The sequence below is a fragment of the Danio aesculapii genome, chromosome 5 (assembly GCF_903798145.1).
Source record: "Danio aesculapii chromosome 5, fDanAes4.1, whole genome shotgun sequence".
Lineage (NCBI taxonomy): Eukaryota > Metazoa > Chordata > Actinopteri > Cypriniformes > Danionidae > Danio > Danio aesculapii.
This window is the reverse complement of record NC_079439.1, coordinates 16,159,071-16,178,569: the sequence shown is the minus strand read 5'-3', so window position 1 is coordinate 16,178,569 and position 19,499 is coordinate 16,159,071. Positions and strand designations below refer to the sequence as shown.

Here is a 19,499-nt window from a genome sequence, read left to right as displayed (position 1 = left end):
AACCTGTGTGGAAGCCCCCTAAGTGGTGCACTAAGTGTATGCTTTACTGAACAGATAGGTCTTTAATCTAGTTTTGAATTGGGAGAGTGTGTCTGAGCCTCGGACGTTATCAGGAAGGCTATTCCAGAGTTTAGGAGCTATAAATGAGAATGCTCGACCTCCTTTACTCGACTTTGCTATTCTAGGTACTACCAGAAGTCCTGAGTTTTGAGATCTTAAAGAGCGAGTTGGATTGTAGCGAGACAGAAGATTGGTTAGATAAGCAGGAGCTAGATTATTTAGAGCTTTATATGTAAGAAGCAATATTTTAAAATCAATACGAAACTTAACAGGCAGCCAGTGTAAGGAGGATAAAATTGGGGTGATGTGATCAAATTTTCTAGACCTGGTTAGAACTCTGGCAGCTGCATTTTGTACTAATTGAAGTTTGTTAATAGAGGATGCTGGGCAGCCAGCAAACAGTGCATTACAGTAGTCCAGCCTAGAAGTCATAAAAGCATGGACTAGCTTTTCTGCATCTGAGATGGATAGCATACTTCGTAACTTAGCTATATTTCTCAGATGAAAGAAAGCAGTTTTTGTGACATGGGAAATATGATTTTTAAAAGTTAAATTGCTGTCTAATATGACACCCAGATCTTTTATAGTAGAACTAACGCTAACTTTGTATCCCTCTAATTGTAGATCGAGTTGTGAGATCTGCTGTGTACAGGATTTAGGCCCAATAAGTAATAATTCTGTTTTGTCTGAGTTTAAGAGAAGATAATTGTTGGTCATCCAGTCTTTAACATCTTTAATACACTCAGTTAGCTTGGACAGATTAGACGTCTCGTCAGGTTAAAAGTCGACTTCCAAAAATCTCAACCCCTAGTTTATACTAACAAATAAAATATTTGCCTATATTACTGTTATTGCCTTTATTGTTATTTTTAAGATGCACAATATGCATGTGACCATATCAAAATTTTCCTATTTACATTTTCAAGATTAGCATGGTTAGCACAGACCGTAATGGAAACATATAATATTGAGATTTCATGATGAGTTTAAGAAATACAGATGTTTTCAACAGACATTTTCAGCCGACGTTTCAAATGAAACTGACACAAGCGTAAAGAAAAGTGTCAAATAAGTCATCTTTTGTTTCTCTGCAGGCCCGAAACTCCTATTCCAATGAGGTGGTGGCCATTAAAAAGATGTCCTACAATGGCAAGCAAACCACTGAGGTGAGAGACGAACTCCATTTTTGTTAGCCTGTTCATGTATGTGTTCATGTTTTGCTCTTTATTTAAAACATGTATTCATATGTCATAAGCAAACCTCCTCCAAATATCTACAACTTGAATATATAATAAAATCAATGCATTTATTTAAGTAGTTTTTATATGAAACGGGAGCAGACTTCTTGATTTGATGTTAAAATAAAATCTACTATTCAATTTTATTATTCAAATTCACAATTAAATTATTAAATATATTAAAACAAACAATATAAAACAATAACTTTAAACCTGGCGTAACATCAGTTTGGGGATTACTATGTTTTTTGTTTGTTTGTTTATTAAGTTTGTTATTATTATTATTATTATTATTATTATTATTATTGTAACCGAGGCCAGCTGGTGAAACGCTATGCAGGTAAACACTAGAGGCTATGGTCTTTAACCTCCTTGTTAGAGCAACCGACTCCCATACAAAGAATCACCGGTTGGAACCCAGCTCAGAGTGGGTTGAGTGTAGTAGGACCGATGGGTTACACATAGGGGCTCGTTCAGGATGTGAGTGAGGTTTAGAGCGGTCAGTGTAACAGAAGCCAGCTGGTGAGGTGCTGTTCAGGTAAAACTCACTCCTCTGACCTCAAAAGGTGTTCTAGCGTCAGACGCTAGAGGCTATGGTCTTTAGCCTCCTTGTTAGAGCAACCGACTTTCATACAAAGAATTGCTGGTTCGATCCTAGCTCAGACCAGATTGGGTGCAGTAGGACTGGTGGGTTACACTTTGGAGCTCGTCCAGGATACCCTTCTAGTATTATTTTAAAGTTAATAAAATTAGTAGTTTTTTGTCCTAACTTATTTTTGTATTATATTTGGCTATGGTCTTTAGCCTCCTTGTTAGAGCAACCGACTTCCATACAAAGAATCGCTGGTTTGATCCCAGCTCAGAGCGGGTTGGGTGCAGTAGGACCAATGGGTTATATGTGGGGGCTCGTCCGGGATGGGAGTGAGGTTTACGGGGATGAGTGTAACAGAGGCCAGCTAGCGAAGTGCTATGCAAGTAAACCTCTCTCCTCTGACCTCTAAAGGTTTTCTAGTGTCAGACGCTAGAGGCTATGGTCTTTAGCCTCCTTGTTAGAGCAACCAACTTCCATACAAAGAAGTGCTGGTTCGATCCCAGCTCAGACCGGATTGGGTGCAGTAGGACTGGTGGGTTACACTTTGGAGCTCCTCCAGGATACCCTTCTAGTAGTATTTTAAAGTTAATAAACGTAGCGACAGATGCTAGAGGCCATGGTGTATTGTATTTGGTGTACGTGTATTTACCGTTTTTTTAATTACATTTTTTTTTTTTTAGTTTTTTACTAATATTGCAATTCTTCACTTAAATAATAACATAAAATATGAATGTGTAATATAAACATGTATTACTATTTTACTCTATTTCAGGTATATATTATGACTTGATGTAATTGTTCTTCTTAGTATGTAATTACGTAAGCCTTTATTCACAAAATGTCATAACTGTATTGACTTATCTTCCATTCTGCTCTTCAGTTACCAGTGCAGATAGAAAATCAGCATAAAAACCAAACCAAAAGTAGAGATTCAGATATGTGTATCTATGTGTGTGTGTGTGTGTTCATCCCCTACTCAGAAGTGGCAGGACATCATCAAAGAGGTGAAGTTTCTGGAACAGCTGCGTCATCCAAACACCATTGAATACAAAGGCTGCTACTTGAAGGACAACACAGCATGGGTTAGTACTGCCATACAAATATAATAATGCATTTCTGAACCAAGGGAACTGTTTTAAGTACTGCTTTCAGCTTAGTTTACCTGAAGTTCATTCCCAGCATTCCCTGGGGCAACCATGTCTGCTTTTTTGAGATAATCTCATCTGTTTTTTTTCCAATCAGCTTGTGATGGAGTATTGTCTCGGCTCCGCTTCAGACTTGTTAGAGGGTGAGTTCACACTTGAAACCCGCGCGCGCACACACAAACAAGCTTTCAATTGTACAAGTACAGCACAGACCCACAGAAGGAGCGGTAATTGTTCGAGCCGTCATGTGTTTTTTAGGCCGCGCTGAAGGCCTTTATTAAGCACATCCCAGACACATTATAAAGCCCATTGTGTTTTATTTCAGTGTCACTACCAAAACCGCCATCGCCTTCATGTTTTTGTTTCCTTGAGATGTCGTCATGGTAACAGGCACAGCTTTAATGATAGACTGTTGGTTTCAATTATCACTCCGTGTGTGTGTGTGTGTGTGTGTGTGTGTGTGTGTGTGTGTGTGTGTGTGTGTGTGTGTGCGTGTGTGCGTGTGTGCGTGTGTGCGTGTGTGCGTGTGTGCGTGTGTGTGTGTGCGTGTGTGCGTGTGTGCGTGTGTGTGTGTGCGTGCGTGCGTGCGTGCGTGCGTGCGTGCGTGCGTGTGTGAGAGAATAATTTAGAGATTCCAGTTTAACTTGCCATTATGTCATCGTATGAGTAATTTAGGCTGCATCTGTTTAATCTTTTTTTTTTTTTTTTTTTTTTTTTTTTTTTTATGGTTTTATATATCATTCTCTAAGGTCAACTTAGAATGTTATCAATATACAGCTATAAGTCAAAATTATTAGCCCTCCTGTGATTTTGTTTTTATTTTATTAATTTTATTTATTTTAACTTATTTTAATTTTATGTTCTTTTATTTATTTTAATTCAATTTATTTTAATTTAATTTGTATATTTTTAAATTTATTTTAGCTTTAATTTTTATTTTAATTTAGATTTTTGATATTTAATTTATTTTTATTTTTATTTATTTAATTTTTATTTAACTTTAATTTTAGTTTAATTTAATTTAACTTATTTAATTTAAATTTAGCGATGCAGTGGCAAAGTAGGTTGTGCTGTCGCCTCACAGCAAGAAGGTCACTGGTTCGAGCCTCGGCTGGGTCAGTTGGCGTTTCTGTGTGGAGTTTTCATGTTGTTTTCCGCTGCGTAAAACATGTGCTGGATAAGTTGGCGGTTCATTCCGCTGTGGCGACCCTGGATTAATAAAGGGACTAAACCAGAAAAAAAAATGAATGAATGAATTTAAATGTAATTTTCTTTTATTTATTTTAATTTTATTTATCTTTAATAAAAATATTTTACTTTTTAATTTCATTTATTTTAATTTTAATATTTTTAAAATTATTTTTATTTCCCAAATATTATTTAACAAAGCAAGGAATATTTCACAGCATTTTCTATAATATTTTTTTTGAACCGCCTAAAATTAATTGAATGTAATTAAATTTAATTGTTGCAATTTGAAAAATATATTTATTTTATCTGGAACTTCATCAAAATAAAGTTCATCTTTTCTTTTCTAATGTTTAGATCAAAACTAAAGAAAAGCATCTTTTTTTCTTTAGAGTATCTTCATAATTTGGTTTCTGTGTAGACCTGCGTTTGCCTCTCACTATTTACCAACTACATTGTGAATCAGTGGGTGGAGCAAAACAGACGGAACAGATTGATCATCTTCTCTAGGAAGCTATAATAATATAAAAAAGCAGTGCTATTTTTATCTACATTTTATTTTATTTCAGGCAACTAGAATGATATTGTGTACTGATAAACCTGCTTTGTTTTATTCAGGATTGACCTAACTCGGATCAAACAATAAAGCAATGCTGTATTTATTTATTATTATTTTTTTTAACAATAAAGCTCATTTTATCTATTTACTTTTAACAATAAATATTATTTGTTTATTTTTATTAATTTTTTTAACAATAAAGGTTTTTAACTATAAAGCTATTTTTATTTATTTGTTTATTTTTATTTTATTTATTTATTTATAACAGTAAAGCTATTTTTATTTATCTATTTATGTTTTTTTAACAATAATGCTATTTTTAAAACAGCAACAAATATTGCATTTTCTTATGTTGGGCATACATTGCTTATTGTCATCAAGTGTACTTTTGTTTGTCCAGTTCACAAGAAACCCCTTCAAGAGGTTGAAATTGCTGCCATTACCCACGGTGCCTTGCTAGGACTGGCTTACCTACATTCCCATAACATGATCCACAGGTGAGTCTCTCTCCAGCTGACCGATATCCATTTACACACCGGCCAATTCTTCAGTGTGCACAAGCAGCAGATAAATCTTTAACCTGCTTTACAACTTGGGTTATGCGTTTATACACTTACCATAAAGCAGTGCTATTTTCATCTACATTTTATTTTATTTCAGGCAACTAGAAATGATGTGTACAGATAACTTGTTTTGTTTTGCTCAGCATTGACCTAATTTGACTAAAACCAATAAAGCAGTGCCAATTTTTTTTATATTCGGAGTTGATTCAACTTGAATAAAGAAATAAATCTATTTTATCAACATTCTATTTTATTTCAGGCAACCAGAATGATATTATTGTAAACTGATAACTTATTTTATTTTATAAAGCATTGACCTCATTCATTCATTTTCCTTTGGCTTAGTCCCTGTATTCATAAGGGGTTGCCACAGCAGAATGTACTGCCAACTTATTCAGCATATGTTTTACACAGCGGATGCCCTTCCAGCTACCACTCATTCCAGATACACACATACACTACAAAATATTTTATTTTATTTTATTCATCTATACTTCATGTCTTTGGACTGTGGGGGAAACTGGAGCACCCGGAGGAAACCCACGCGAACATGCATGAGAACATAAGAACATGCTAACTCCAGACAAAAATGCCAACTGGCCCAGTTGGGACTCGAACCAGGGACCTTCTTTCTGCGAGTTGCCCTCAGCATTGACCTAATTCGAAATAAACAATAAAGCAGTGCTTATTTTTTGTTTTATTTTGTTTTATTTTATTTTATTTTATTTTATTCAGCATTGACCTCACTTGAATAAAACCATAAAGCAGTGCTATTTTATTTATTTATTTATTTATTTATTTATTTATTTTTTATTATTCAGCATTCAAGTCGAATAAAACAATACATCTATTTTTAACTACATTCTATTTTATTTCAGAAAACTAGAATGATATTGTAAAATTATAACTTTATTTTATTTTATTTTAATCAGCATTGACCTAATTCTTCTAATAAAACAGTAAAGCAGTGTTATTTTATTTTGTTTTATTTTATTTAGCATTGACCCAACTGGACATAAACAATATAGCAGTGCTAATTTTTATGTATTTAGTTATTTATTTATTTAATTTAAAAAAAATTTATCGGCGTCACTGTGGCGCAGTAAGTAGCACAATTGCCTCACAGCAAGAAGGTCGTTGGTTGGGTCAGTTGGCATTTCTGTGTGGAGTGTGCATGTTCTCCACGTGTTGGCGTGGGTTTCCTCTGGGTGCTCCGGTTTTCCCCACAAGTCCAAAGACATACGCTATAGGTGAATTGGGTAAGCAAAACTGGCCATAGTCTGTGTGTGTATGAGTGTTGGGTCTTTCCAAGTGCTGGGTTGCAGCTGGAAGGGCCTCTGCTGCGCAAAACATATGCTGGGTAAGTTGGTGGTTCATTCTACTGTGGCAACCCCAGTTTAATAAAGGGACTATGCCGAAAAAAAAAACAATGACTGAATGAGTTTATTTTTTATTTTATTTTTATTTATTTTTATTCAGCATTGATTCAGCTCGAATAAAACATTACATCTATTTTTTATCCATATTTGATGTTATATTATTTTATTTTATTTATTTATTTTAGCATTGACCGAATCTAAACCAATAAAGCAGTGCTATTTTATTTTTTATTTATTTTTTATTTCATTTTATTTTACATCTATTCACCATTGATTTAACTCGAATAAAACAATACATCTATTTTTATCTGTTTTATTTTATTTCATTTTATTTTTTATAATGCTAAATTGTGCTCTGTAGTTTGTTTATGAAACCTTACTAATTAGTTACATTTGTAATAATTTTTTTACTTTTTTTTTCAATAATTTCCATTTTATTATTATTTATTTCAGATATTTAATTATTTTATCTTAATTTTTTTCAGCATTGGTCTGACTAGATTTATATAATGGGTTATATCACAACTTAAATTAAAATTTATTTTCCTAATTTAAAGTTTGACCTATAGTTTTTTAGGTTATACTTTTAAATAAAGTATTATCTGTGTATATCAGTATATCAGCAAGAACGCGTGTGTCAGCAAATATCATTTATGGAGCATGCTTTATTTAACTGCTTTACAATGTGTGAGTTTTTATCAGTTTTATTGTTAGCTTCCAGTAATACAGTTCTGTTTTTACTTTTGGTTTCTCAGTCTTTATTTCATGTATTTGAGCTTATTTTTCAGCATTGATCTGACCAAAATTTATATTATTGGAAATCTTCATTACATACAAACTTTTTTTATAATCCAGTTTTGTTGTTTCCAATTTAGTCTTCAATCTAATTAATAATATTATTAAAGTAATAATCCATGACACATTTACAAGTGTTAATATTTATTGCATGCTTTATATGTTTTACTGCAAATAAGTTCTTATCTGTTTCTTCAGCTTCCAGTAATGCAGCTCTATTTTTCCCTTTTGTTTTGCTTTTATTTTAGTTTATGTTTATTGTATGTTATTATATTTTTATTTATATATTTTTAGCTTCCAGTAATTTAGCTGTTTTTCATTTTTGCTTTTTTCTAATTTTAGTTTAATTATTTTTATTTTGTTTTATTTTGTTTCATTTATTGTATTTTATTTATATATTATTATATTATATTATATTATATTATATATCTATTTCTCCTTTTTGTTTTATTGTATTTTTAGTTTAATTATTCTTATTTTATTTAGTTTTTTATTTTATGTTGTTTTTTCTATTTTTATTTTATTAATTCATATGTTTTGTTTTATTTGTTTTTTTATTTTATTTAGTTTTGTCTATTTTTAGTTTATTTTTATTTTGTTTTATTTTGTTAATTAATAAATAAATTAATTAATTAATTAGTTCATTTATTTTTATCTGTTTCTTTAGCTTCCAGTAACGCAACTCTATTTTTCTTTTTTAGTTAATCTTTTTAAATTAGTTTAAAATTAAAAGTTTAAATTATTTCATTTAGTTTTATTTTGTGTTCATTTATTTAATTGTATTTTATTTAAATAATTTCTTTAGCTTCCAGTAATGCCAGTAATAATTCCAGTATTTTGTATTTTTTGTTTAATAATTTTTATTTTGTTTTATTTGATTTGATTTATTTTTATGTTTTAGTTTGTTTTTAATTTTATTTAGTTTTTTTATTTTTAGTCTAATGATTTTAATTTTGTTTTATTTTATTTTTCATTGATTTTTATGTTTCATTTAATTTATTGCTTTGTATTTTTATCTTAATTATTTTTATTTAATTTTGTTTTATTTTATCTATTTCTGTTTTAATTTATTCTTCTATATATATATTTTTTTTCTATTTTATTTTAATAATGTTTCTATTGTTAGTTCCTTGTTTTTTTTTTTGTTTAATTATTTTTATTTTGTTTTATTTGATTTTATTTATTTTTATGTTTCATTAAATTAGTTTTTTTTCTATTTTTAGTTTAATTTAGTTTTTATTTTCTGTTCATTTATTTATTTTTTTATCTGTTTTTTTTAGCTTCTAGTAATACAGCTCTATTTTTAATTTTTTTAGTTTAATTACTCTTTTTATGGTTTATTTTGTGTTAATTAATTATATTTTATCTGTTTCGTTAGCTTCCAGTAATGCAAATCTATTTTTCTTTTTTTCTATTTTTAGCTTAATTATTTTTATTTTTTATTTTATTTTTTATGTTTTATTTTATTCTACTCTCTCTATATATATTTTTTTCTATTTATTTTATTAATGTGAAGGTGACGCAGTGGCGTAGTAGGTAGTGCTGTCACCTCACAGCAAGAAGGTCACTGGTTCGAGCCTCGGCTGGGTCAGTTGGCGTTTCTGTGCAGAGTTTGCATGTTCTCCATGCGTTCGCGTGGGTTTCCCCCGGGTGCTCCGCTTTCCCCCACATGTGACATGTGGTACAGATGAATTGGGTGGGCTAAACTAAGAGATGGGCATCCGCTGCGTAAAAACAAGCTGGATAAATTGGTGGTTCATTCCACTTTGATTAATAGTGGGACTAAGCTGAAAATAAAATGAATGAGTTTTATAAACGTTTTTATTGTTAGTTTAATTTGTTTTATTTTATTTGAAGTTTTCCAAGACACTTTGCTAATGCATAACATTTTATTTATTTATTTATTTTATTTTTTACATAGAGATGTGAAGGCTGGTAATATCCTACTGACAGAGCCCGGTCAGGTCAAGCTGGCTGATTTTGGCTCTGCATCCATCGCCTCTCCCGCCAACTCCTTTGTTGGAACCCCATACTGGTCAGTACAACAGAAATGCTTTTTTTTCAGGACAATGCATTCTGATAAACCGGTTTTAATTGCGTGAATACATGTGTTTCTACCGTAGGATGGCTCCTGAAGTGATTTTGGCCATGGATGAGGGTCAGTATGAGGGGAAGGTGGACATCTGGTCTCTGGGGATCACTTGCATAGAGCTGGGTGAGGGTCTACTGTACATGGTTGTTTGTTTTTTAAATTCATATGTTCACTTGATGTAGCTATTTTAAATCATTCAGTTTTACAGTGCTGTTAGTTTTATTTGATACTATCATTCACAGAGTTAAACAGAACAGAAGTAAAACTAAATGTCAGGAAAAAAGTTATTAAAGTATCAAACTTATTTGATAGTTTTCTAAAAATGTAGAATTATTTGTTTAACTCTCAATACAGTATTAAAAACTAAATATAATTTATGATTGTTTTGTATTTAAACATGTTTTTAAACTGCTTAATTTAAAATGGTTATTTAAAATGTTTCTTAAAACAATCTTAAAAAAATCTATTTAGATTAGAATTTGTGGAAATTATGGGTAAAATGCTAATTAATAAATTGCTGGAAGAGTAAAATTAGTAAAGTTATTTCCTGGGCTCAGTTAAAAAAAAAAAGTATTATATTTTTGTTCAATTAAGTTTAGTTATTTATTTTGAAATCCAGTCATCAATCAAAATGACTAATGTTGATTAGACTAAACCAGGGCTATTTAATCGACGTCCCACCGGCCGAACTTGGCCCCCAAGACAGTTTGTTCCGGCCCTTCAAATAGTGTGACCAAGACATCAAAAAAATTTTAGTTCAGTCGAAAAACGGCTGCTATAGTAATGAAGTGACGTGCGTCTGTTCAATACAGAGGGTTCATACTGTCATGGGAAAACCTGGAAAAGTCATGGAATTTTGACAGCATTTTCCAGGCCTGGAAAAGTTTTGGAAAAACAGAAAAACCCACAAAGTTTTGGAAAAGTCATGGAAAACAGATATCTGTATACTTTACTTCTTTTCTGTCCTTGGCCAATCACATACTCTTACATTATTAGTGCAGTTGTAAGCATTATCTAAACCAGGGGTCACCAATCTCGGTCCTGGAGGGCTGGTGTCCCTGCAGGGTTTAGCTCCAACTTGCCTCAACACACCTACCTGGATGTTTCAAGTATAACTAGTAAGACCTTGATTAGCTTGTTCAGGTGTGTTTGATTAGGGTTGGAGCTAAAATCTGCAGGACACCAGCCCTCCAGGAACAAGTTTGGTGACCCCTGATCTAAACCAATTTTACATCGATATAAACTAAATAGATTGAGTGTTTTACGATATGCTGTAAAAATTTTTAACATGCATTATTTTTCTTTTACCACGCATATATAGACATTGCATGAAACATTAGGTCATGAAAATTTACTTAAGTCTTGGAAAAATCATGGAAAAGTCATGGAATTTTAGAAGTAAAAACGTGTATGAACCCTGAATACAGCTGCAGTTGAAGGCTGCGCAGAGCATGAGTCACCTGACATTAAGTGAGTGGTGCAGGCAGCCAAAAACATTTGGATACTTCAGCCTTAAGGCTTTTCAACGTCGCGTTTCTAAGTTTAAAGTTCCGAGCTTATACAACAAGGCTAATATGCACGCACACTGGATTAACTATAGAAGCAGGCCATTCACATATCGCGTCTTTTCTGCGTGCAAGTTCGTTATTTCCAATGTAAGAATGTCAATACATTTCAGACGCACCGAGTAGAAAACATCTCACACTGTAATAGTGTGAGTTGTGCGTGGCTTTCGGTGCAATGTAAACAAAAGATATGTTAGACAAATTATTACAAATTCTTAAAATGATTATGTATGTATGAACGCAGATGATAATAACAGTTAATTAAAATACTTAGCTAACATAAAGCTTAAATTTACATTAGACGTGAACATCATGATAACTCTTCAGACTATATAATCGTTCAACCAAAATCTATAATTGTTACATCCCTAATTGTTATGCAGTTCAAAACATAAAATATGAATGTCTCTAAGTAGAAGAAACCTACCTCAGCAATGCACTGCTTGTGTTGTGCTTTGAAATACAACATTTGAATGTTTATAAAGAAATTGTACAATGTATTGTACAATCCACTGATATTATGTCGTTTCAAAATTCAATATATTAACATTTTAATGTAGAAAAAGCCAACGTGGGTGTCTTAAGGAGCAAAAATACAACATATGGGCTCTTATATGCTGTTTTGTCATCACTCATATTGCAAGTCATATCTCTACGGCCCCTCAGTTGAGATGCTTTTCATGAACTGGCCCTCATGATGACAAACTAATTGAATAGCCCTGGACTAATCAAACACAAACCAGCCATTAAAATATATTTTATACATGTTTTAAGTACATTTATCAAGGCCAACTAAAAAGTTAGTTACTAAATACTAGTTACTTAAATAACAGTTAGTTACTAAACAGTTAGTTACTAAATATTACTAAATGTCATATAAAAAGAAAATAATTTAATAGTTTGATATTGAATAGTGTGATACTATTTAGACATTTCATTGCTTAATACAAGTTGGTTATTAAAAACGAAGTTCAGAAAAAAATCAAAAAAAAAAAAAGGATGTTTAAACAGAATTTGGGGAACTTATGGGAAAATTTGTAAATAAACTGCTTGGGCTTAGTTAAACTTGTCATATATATGTGTTAAATTAAGTTTTATTTAGTTTAAAATTTGGTCAACATTCAAAATGGCGAATGCTGACTGGGCTAAAAAAAAAACAGAAACCAGCCAATATTCATTCATTTTCTATCGGCTTAGTCACTTTATTAATCAGAGGCCGCAACAGCAGAATGAATCGCCAACTTATCCAGCATATGTTTTATGCTGTGAATGCCCTTCCAGCTGCAACCCATCACTGGGAAAAAAACGTCAAAAAGTCAAGTTTTGGCCAACTACAAGAATAACAGTTCATAATATCATTTAAAGAGAGAAATTTGGGTGAATAAACTAGTTCCTAAATTATAAGTTGAAGCTGCTTTAAATTTGATAAACAGTTTTGGATTAGCAAAGATCATATTGTCCTATGACATTCTCTACTTGCTTCCCAGAATTGTGCATTTCAATATGGACGTTGCTTTGACCAGTAACCCCGGATAACCACGTTATGATTAATTGTACAGCAGAAACATGCTGCTTTGAAATTATACAAATCACGAAAATCACTGTACAAATGAACATTAATTAGGCTGAGAACTAATGACTGAATGACTCATTCACAAACAAATATGTCTCACATTTTCAGTTTGGGAGTTTCAGCACATTTGTCTATTTCTAACACCTCTGATTTTTTTTCATTTATTTTTTCCAGCTGAACGCAAGCCTCCTCTTTTCAACATGAACGCTATGAGTGCCTTATACCACATCGCCCAAAACGACTCTCCCACCTTACAGTCCAATGATTGGTGAGTTTCCCCTCTCACAGTCACTAAAACTCAAGTTGACTCACGCGTCTAGATATGTGTGTGTGTGTATATATATATATATATATATATACAGAACTCCTACTCATCAAACATATATACCCTCTCCACCACGCACTCCTTTCACACTTTAACTATGTTATGCAATAACCCTGACCCCAACTACCAATTCCTAATCTCGAGCTTTATCACACAAGCAGCCTTTCAGTGGCCTTCATCTCTCTGACCTGCTGCAAAGCTGAAGGCCTGCTGGTATTTCGGGCTGATGATGTAGAGGTGGAAATTGAAAGGCTGTTTGAATGGGACAGAATTTTGAGGGCATCAACATTTCAGTACAGTACGGTATAGTACAGTTCGGTACAGGTCACCTTCATCAGGCTTATGTCTCCACTGCTAACGGTACTCTTTTTGGTAGGCAGTGGTGCACTGTAAAAAATGCTGGTTTCCACACAATCGATTTGTGTTGGGACAACATGAAGGAAGTTAGTAAGCTTATTAATTTTTACAATGTTAAGTTGATTGAACATGAAAGAATTAAGTGGTCCCCCAAAAAACCTCAAGAATTGTGTTGTTTCAGCTCATTTTATGTGTATTATTATGGTGTCTTGTCTCGTCTGTGTTTTTAAAAATGGTGCTTTCCGTGTTGTCTTTCTCATGGCTTGTTGCACAGGCAAGTGACAATTTTTTGTAAAACAATAGCGTTCAGCACTGAGTCTCCACTCTTTTGGTACCGATCTGTTGTGTAGGGACCCTTTTTTGGTACCTTTGACAATGGAAACAGACATAAATGTGTACCGTACCATACCTTGCCGTACTGTATCAAACTGTATTGCTCGATGGAAACAGACTAAAGACTTTGCAAACTTTTTTTATTTTTGTTTTTTCAGTGTTTTTATTTGTGAATAAGGAAAATATTTACGTTTACACACTGTAAAAAGCAATTAGTTAATTTACTTTAAAAAGTGAGTAAACCTATTGGTTTAAATGCGACTTTACTTAAAATGAGTAAACGCATTGTAACTTGAAACTGTTAAGTTGGCTCAACATAATTATGCACATGGTTCATTTATCTAATTTTAAAGCAAAACGTTTACTCAATTATTTTATTTATAACATTTACTCAATTATTACTCAAGTAAAGTCAACTAATTGCTTTTAAAGTAACAGGTTTTACACTTTTACACTTTTTTTTTTCACTTTTACAGTGCATGATTTTGCATGGGACCTTACAATACACTAAGGGTTCATGCCTACAATATATTATAGTGTTCATAATTTTTATGGTCAGTTTTTTATGTTTGCTTGCCAAAGACTGCATTTATTATGAAAGCATTTCCAATTAAATTGTTATTTAAATTAAACCATTCCATACCATTTTAATTTATAATTAATTTATATTTAATTTATTTATTTTTGTTAAGGTAAAGGTGATTTTTTTTTTCTTTTTTTTTCAACACTCCAGTGTTTGGTCTAACAAGATTCTTCAGAATCAGAAATAATTTTTGTAGTTATAGCAAATGTGATTTTATTATTATTTTTTCATTACTCCAGTTTTTGTCTAACTTGATTCTTCAGAGTCAGAAATCATTCTAATATTTCACTTTTTGGTTCTACAAATCATTTTTTCCAGATTTTTGTTTGCAATAGAAAAAATAAAAACTTTTATCAAGGACATTTATTTGAACTTCTTAAAAAACATTGTAAATGTATTTAGTTTTACTTTTTCATTACTTTATTGCATAAAAATGTAGATTTATTTGACAAAAAAAACAAAACTTTTGACCACAAACTTTTAAACTATATGGTCTGAAGTGCAGTTTATGCTTACAAATGTCAAATCCAGTTCCTGGAGGGCCGCAGCTCTGCACAGTTTAGTTGCAACCTAATCAAGCACACCTGATCAAACTAATTAGCTGCGTCTGAAATCGCTTACTTCCATCCTATATAGTACGCTAAAAGCAATATACAAGCAGAGTAGTATGTCCAAATTCATAGAATTCGAAAAACAGTATGTGAGAAGATCCCGGATGAAATGGGGCGCATCGAATGGACGCCATGATGCACTGCGAGAGAATTCATGAATGGTAGTGAAGTGACGCAACTGACGTGGGTAGATAATGTGATCATGACAAAATGGTGGATATAGTACCTCCAAGTTCCATTTATACTACTGACATTCATACTGTATAGAATTGTGTAGTAGTACATTTAAATTCAAATGCAGTACCTATTGAGTAGTTGGTGGTTTTGGACACAGCCATTGAGTCCCTCAGTTTTGTTTGAAACCTACAGGTAAGTGTGTTAAAGGAAGGGTTGAAACTAAACCGTGCAGAGCTGTGGCCCTCAGGAACTGGATTTGACACCTTGCATGTTGTCAGAAAACTAGTTACTAATCGTTACTAATGCAGTGACTTAAGTAAAACAAGTTAGGTTTTTCGCCAGTTCATGTTGACCGTAAAATATTGCTTCGTATGTTTAATTGTACATTCAGAAAGTTGCATAAAACTGCTACTTTTATTTTGTGAAGGTCGGATGCATTCCGGAGTTTCGTTGACTACTGCCTACTAAAAATTCCTCAGGACAGACCCTCCTCAGCAGAACTCCTGCGGGTGAGTGTTCAGCACGCATATAAAGTCCCTCATAAGCATTGCTCATCCGAGTTCAACCACGACTTGTGATTTGCCCACACACTACTGTTAATTCATTCTCACTTTGAGTCACGTTCTCAAACACACTCTGTAAACACGCGCTATGGAAAGGCGAAACGCTCATGTGATACTCAAACACAGATTGTTTTGTTTAGGCTCAGAAATGTAAACTTCTTATGCAGATTAAAGTCATGTAGTGAGACCTTTGACAAGCAGCATATGGTCCAGTCTACATTACAGCTGATTATGGCAAAGAATTGCGGAATTAGACCGAAATGGACTGTCTGAGATAAAAAAAGGGGTTATCCAGAGTTTATTTTATATGTAGGTTGAGCTGTAATGTATTATACAGTCACAATAATAGAACAATTTCTTTGTAGTTTCCAAATATAGTTGCTTTTAAAGTGTTTGTACACTGTCGGATTGTGGAATGTGTCAAGTGATTCATAACATAACGCAAGTACATTACCATTCAAAAGACTGAAAAATATAAAAACATTATTTTAGTCAGAAAGAGTTTGTTAAAATGAAACCTGCATGAAATCTCAGAGTACATTAGCTTTACAGAAAAATCTATTTTAAATTCAATTGATATTTATTTCTATAGTGCTTTTACAATGTAGATTGTCAAAGCAGCTTAACAAAGATTAAATTAATAATAATAACAATAATAATTCCTTACATTTATATAGCATTTTTCTGTACACTCAAAGCGCTTTACACATTTTTTGGGGGGAAACTCTTCATCCGTCACCAGTTTGCAGCATCCACCTGGATGTCGCAACTGCAGCCATATTGCCAGACCGCACACCAGCTGATTGGTGGAGAGGAGACAGAGTTATGAAGCCAATTATGATATGGGGATGGTTAGGAGGTCAACATGGACAAAGGCCAGTTGGCAAATTTGGCCAGGATGCCGGGGTTAAACCCCTACTATTTTTTATTTATTTTTATTTTTTTGAAGGACATCCTGGGATTTTTATCGACCACAGAAGGTCAGGACCTCGATTTACGTCTCACTGAGCAGTAGAGTCCCCCATCAATATACTGGGGCATTAAGACCCACACAGACCACAGGTTGAGCACCCCTGCTGGTCTCACTAAAGGCTGATTTATACTTGCTCCGTATGCTCCGTCGCAGCCTTTACGCGGTCGCATAGCCCTCATCGTGGCTGATGGCAACGCTGAAGCGCACCTCTCAAAAAATGCAAAGTCACAACGACGTGTAGCACAAGCTCTGTAATTGGTTGGCTTGGTTGTGCTGACGAGTGTGGGCGGGACAGAGAGCTGCGCAAACCCGTTGGAGCACGTGTTTACAAGCGTCGAGTTCCACGGAGTAGCTCTAGCTGGAAAGTTTTGTTTTGGGTTTACCTTATGATTAAAGTTGTTGCACTTCCGCCGGCTCCTGCCTTCTAATGAGAAAGTTTGAGCCACTTGTAAAACTTAAGCCACTTGTTCAGAAAAAACAAAACACCAGTGAAGAAACTCGACACAGAGGAACATAACCTAGCTTGTGTTTTGAAAGTGTTATTGCAGAGAAACACAAACAGCGCAAATAAGTATAAGTGCACGACAACACGCAAGGCAGGCTCTGTGGGTCACGCCGATCACTTGTTGCAGAAGTAAATCTGGCTTAACACTACTTCCGGCAGCAACCTAGCTAAATGTAAAGCATTGCCATAACAGGAAAACATTGCATTTTTAAATATTTGTATAAATATTGAAAAATAATAATCAATTATAATTTATAATGTATACTTAAATATTTTAAATATTGGATATTTTTATTGAAATTCCTATAATATTTCGTCACCTTAGAATTATAAGGTTCTGTCTGCGTTTTGAATTATTTTAAGATATTGAGCTTCAAAGTTTTTGCATTACATAGCAAACAGTATGTGTGTAACATTTGTTTTTTTTTAAATAAAAAGTCTTAAAATGTAAAAAACATCCCATAATGTAAATAAGTTGTCATTTAATAAGAATATGTCAATAACTCAATTTTGACAAAAATGTCAGATATTACCTCATAATTCTAAGGTGATGATTTGACAATATTACACCATTTATCACACGTTTTTGCTGTAATCATGTTAATAAAAAAAAAATCCAGATTCATTAAGCATTTCAAATTCATAAACAATTCTATGCTCAAACATTTTAACATGCGTATTAACACCGAACCTGTTCATTTTGAATTCCCAATTATTGTTTTTTTCTTCTCTGAAATTCCTTATACACTGTCTTTTTTGCTTTGACTTAACTTTCAACTACTGGACTTGACTCTGCAGCAAGTTTTCTTACAATTTTAAATTGTCAACTATTTTTGACAGTGCTTTAAACCTTTAAGGTCATCTGAAGTCATCAGACCTGTTTTTATATATATTTATATATTTATTTATATATATACAGTTATTATTATTATTATTATTATATTACAGTCAATTATTAACCCTCCTGTGAATTTTTTTTTTCTCCCAATATTTCCCAAATAATGTTTATCAGAGCAAGGAAATTTTCACAGTATTTCCATATTTTTTTTTCTTTTGGAGAAAGTCTGATTTGTTTTATTTCGGCTAGAATAAAAGCAGTTTTTACATTTTTTTAAAACCATTTTAAGGTCAAAATCATTAGCCCCTTTAAGCTATACTTTTTCCCAATTGTCTGCAGAACAAATTGCTTAATTAACCTAATTAACCCAGTTAAGCCTATAAACTGTATTTTTAGCTGAAAACTAGTATCTTGACAAAGATCTAGTAAAATATTAGGTACTGTTATCATTAGAAATTAGTTATTAAAACTATTATGCTTAGAAATGTGTTGAAAAAATCTTTTCGTTAAACAGAAATTAGGGAAAAATATATGGGGGTTAAAAATTCAGGAGGACTTATACTTCTGACTTCAGCTGTATGTCTAGTATATTAGAAAAAAAAGTTTGCATATCAAGTTACTTAACACGCGTAGATTCATAAACCTTAATTCATCATTTCACACTCATCAAAAAGTCGATAACTGCACTTTCACAGAGATAAAAACACCCCTGCGCAGTTGGCGACTACACTTCCTCTTCTCCATATCTGTCAGTACTTCCTGCTCTCATGACAGTGGGTTCCTTACTCATCCATCCCTGCTGACTCACACACACACACACACACACACACGGTTTCAATACACACAGCTAAGCGCTCAACCCACAGAGCATGTCATTCTGCTGTTTTTTATTTGCTCACTTCCTGTGCCAACTACATCCTTGGAGGGTTAATAAAAGCAGGAGGAATTTTCGATTGTGCGCGCGTGTAACGTAACTAATATAACCGTGACTTTCTCTCAAACCCAATCACTGCGGCCGTAGGTGGACATATTTGCCGCGCAGTGACTAATGTTCCTGATATCCTGCTGTGGTGGGAGGCTTTTGGATTTCTATCGTCACCAAAATAAATGTGCGGATGAATGTAGCGCTACAGTTATGGGTTATGGGTAATTATTGGCTGTGGGGTGGCTCTGGATGTGTGACCATTAAGGGATGATGGTGCTGCCGAAGTGATTCATCTCTTTGTTTGTTTGCGCTCTGTATGGGTCTGTTTGTGTGGGTGCATGTTACAGGTTACGGTTGATCTCGTTGGTGGACACAGGTAATCCTGTTTAACACGGAGAGCTTAGTGTCATGCTAGACATGCACTTTAGGCACGACCTCACAGAGGGTGGGCGGCCCAGAATGCCAAGCCTTAACACTTTTTTTGTATAGACTCTATTTGACAGGTTTCTTGTCATTTGAAAGCCTTTATGTAGTAGTGAAATCCTGGCAATTGGAATACA

At 33.3% G+C, this 19,499-nt stretch overlaps 1 protein-coding gene across 1 annotated transcript in view; it reads left to right on the top strand.

The window, feature by feature from the left end:
- The window catches only part of taok3a (TAO kinase 3a), a 132,552-nt gene that overhangs the window by 67,818 nt on the left and 45,235 nt on the right, over positions 1-19,499 (top strand). Inside the window, 8 exon segments of the mRNA XM_056457454.1 lie at positions 1,155-1,226; positions 2,871-2,972; positions 3,133-3,178; positions 5,183-5,279; positions 9,441-9,554; positions 9,643-9,734; positions 12,924-13,017; positions 15,563-15,644. Coding sequence (XP_056313429.1) covers positions 1,155-1,226; positions 2,871-2,972; positions 3,133-3,178; positions 5,183-5,279; positions 9,441-9,554; positions 9,643-9,734; positions 12,924-13,017; positions 15,563-15,644 — 699 coding nt within the window.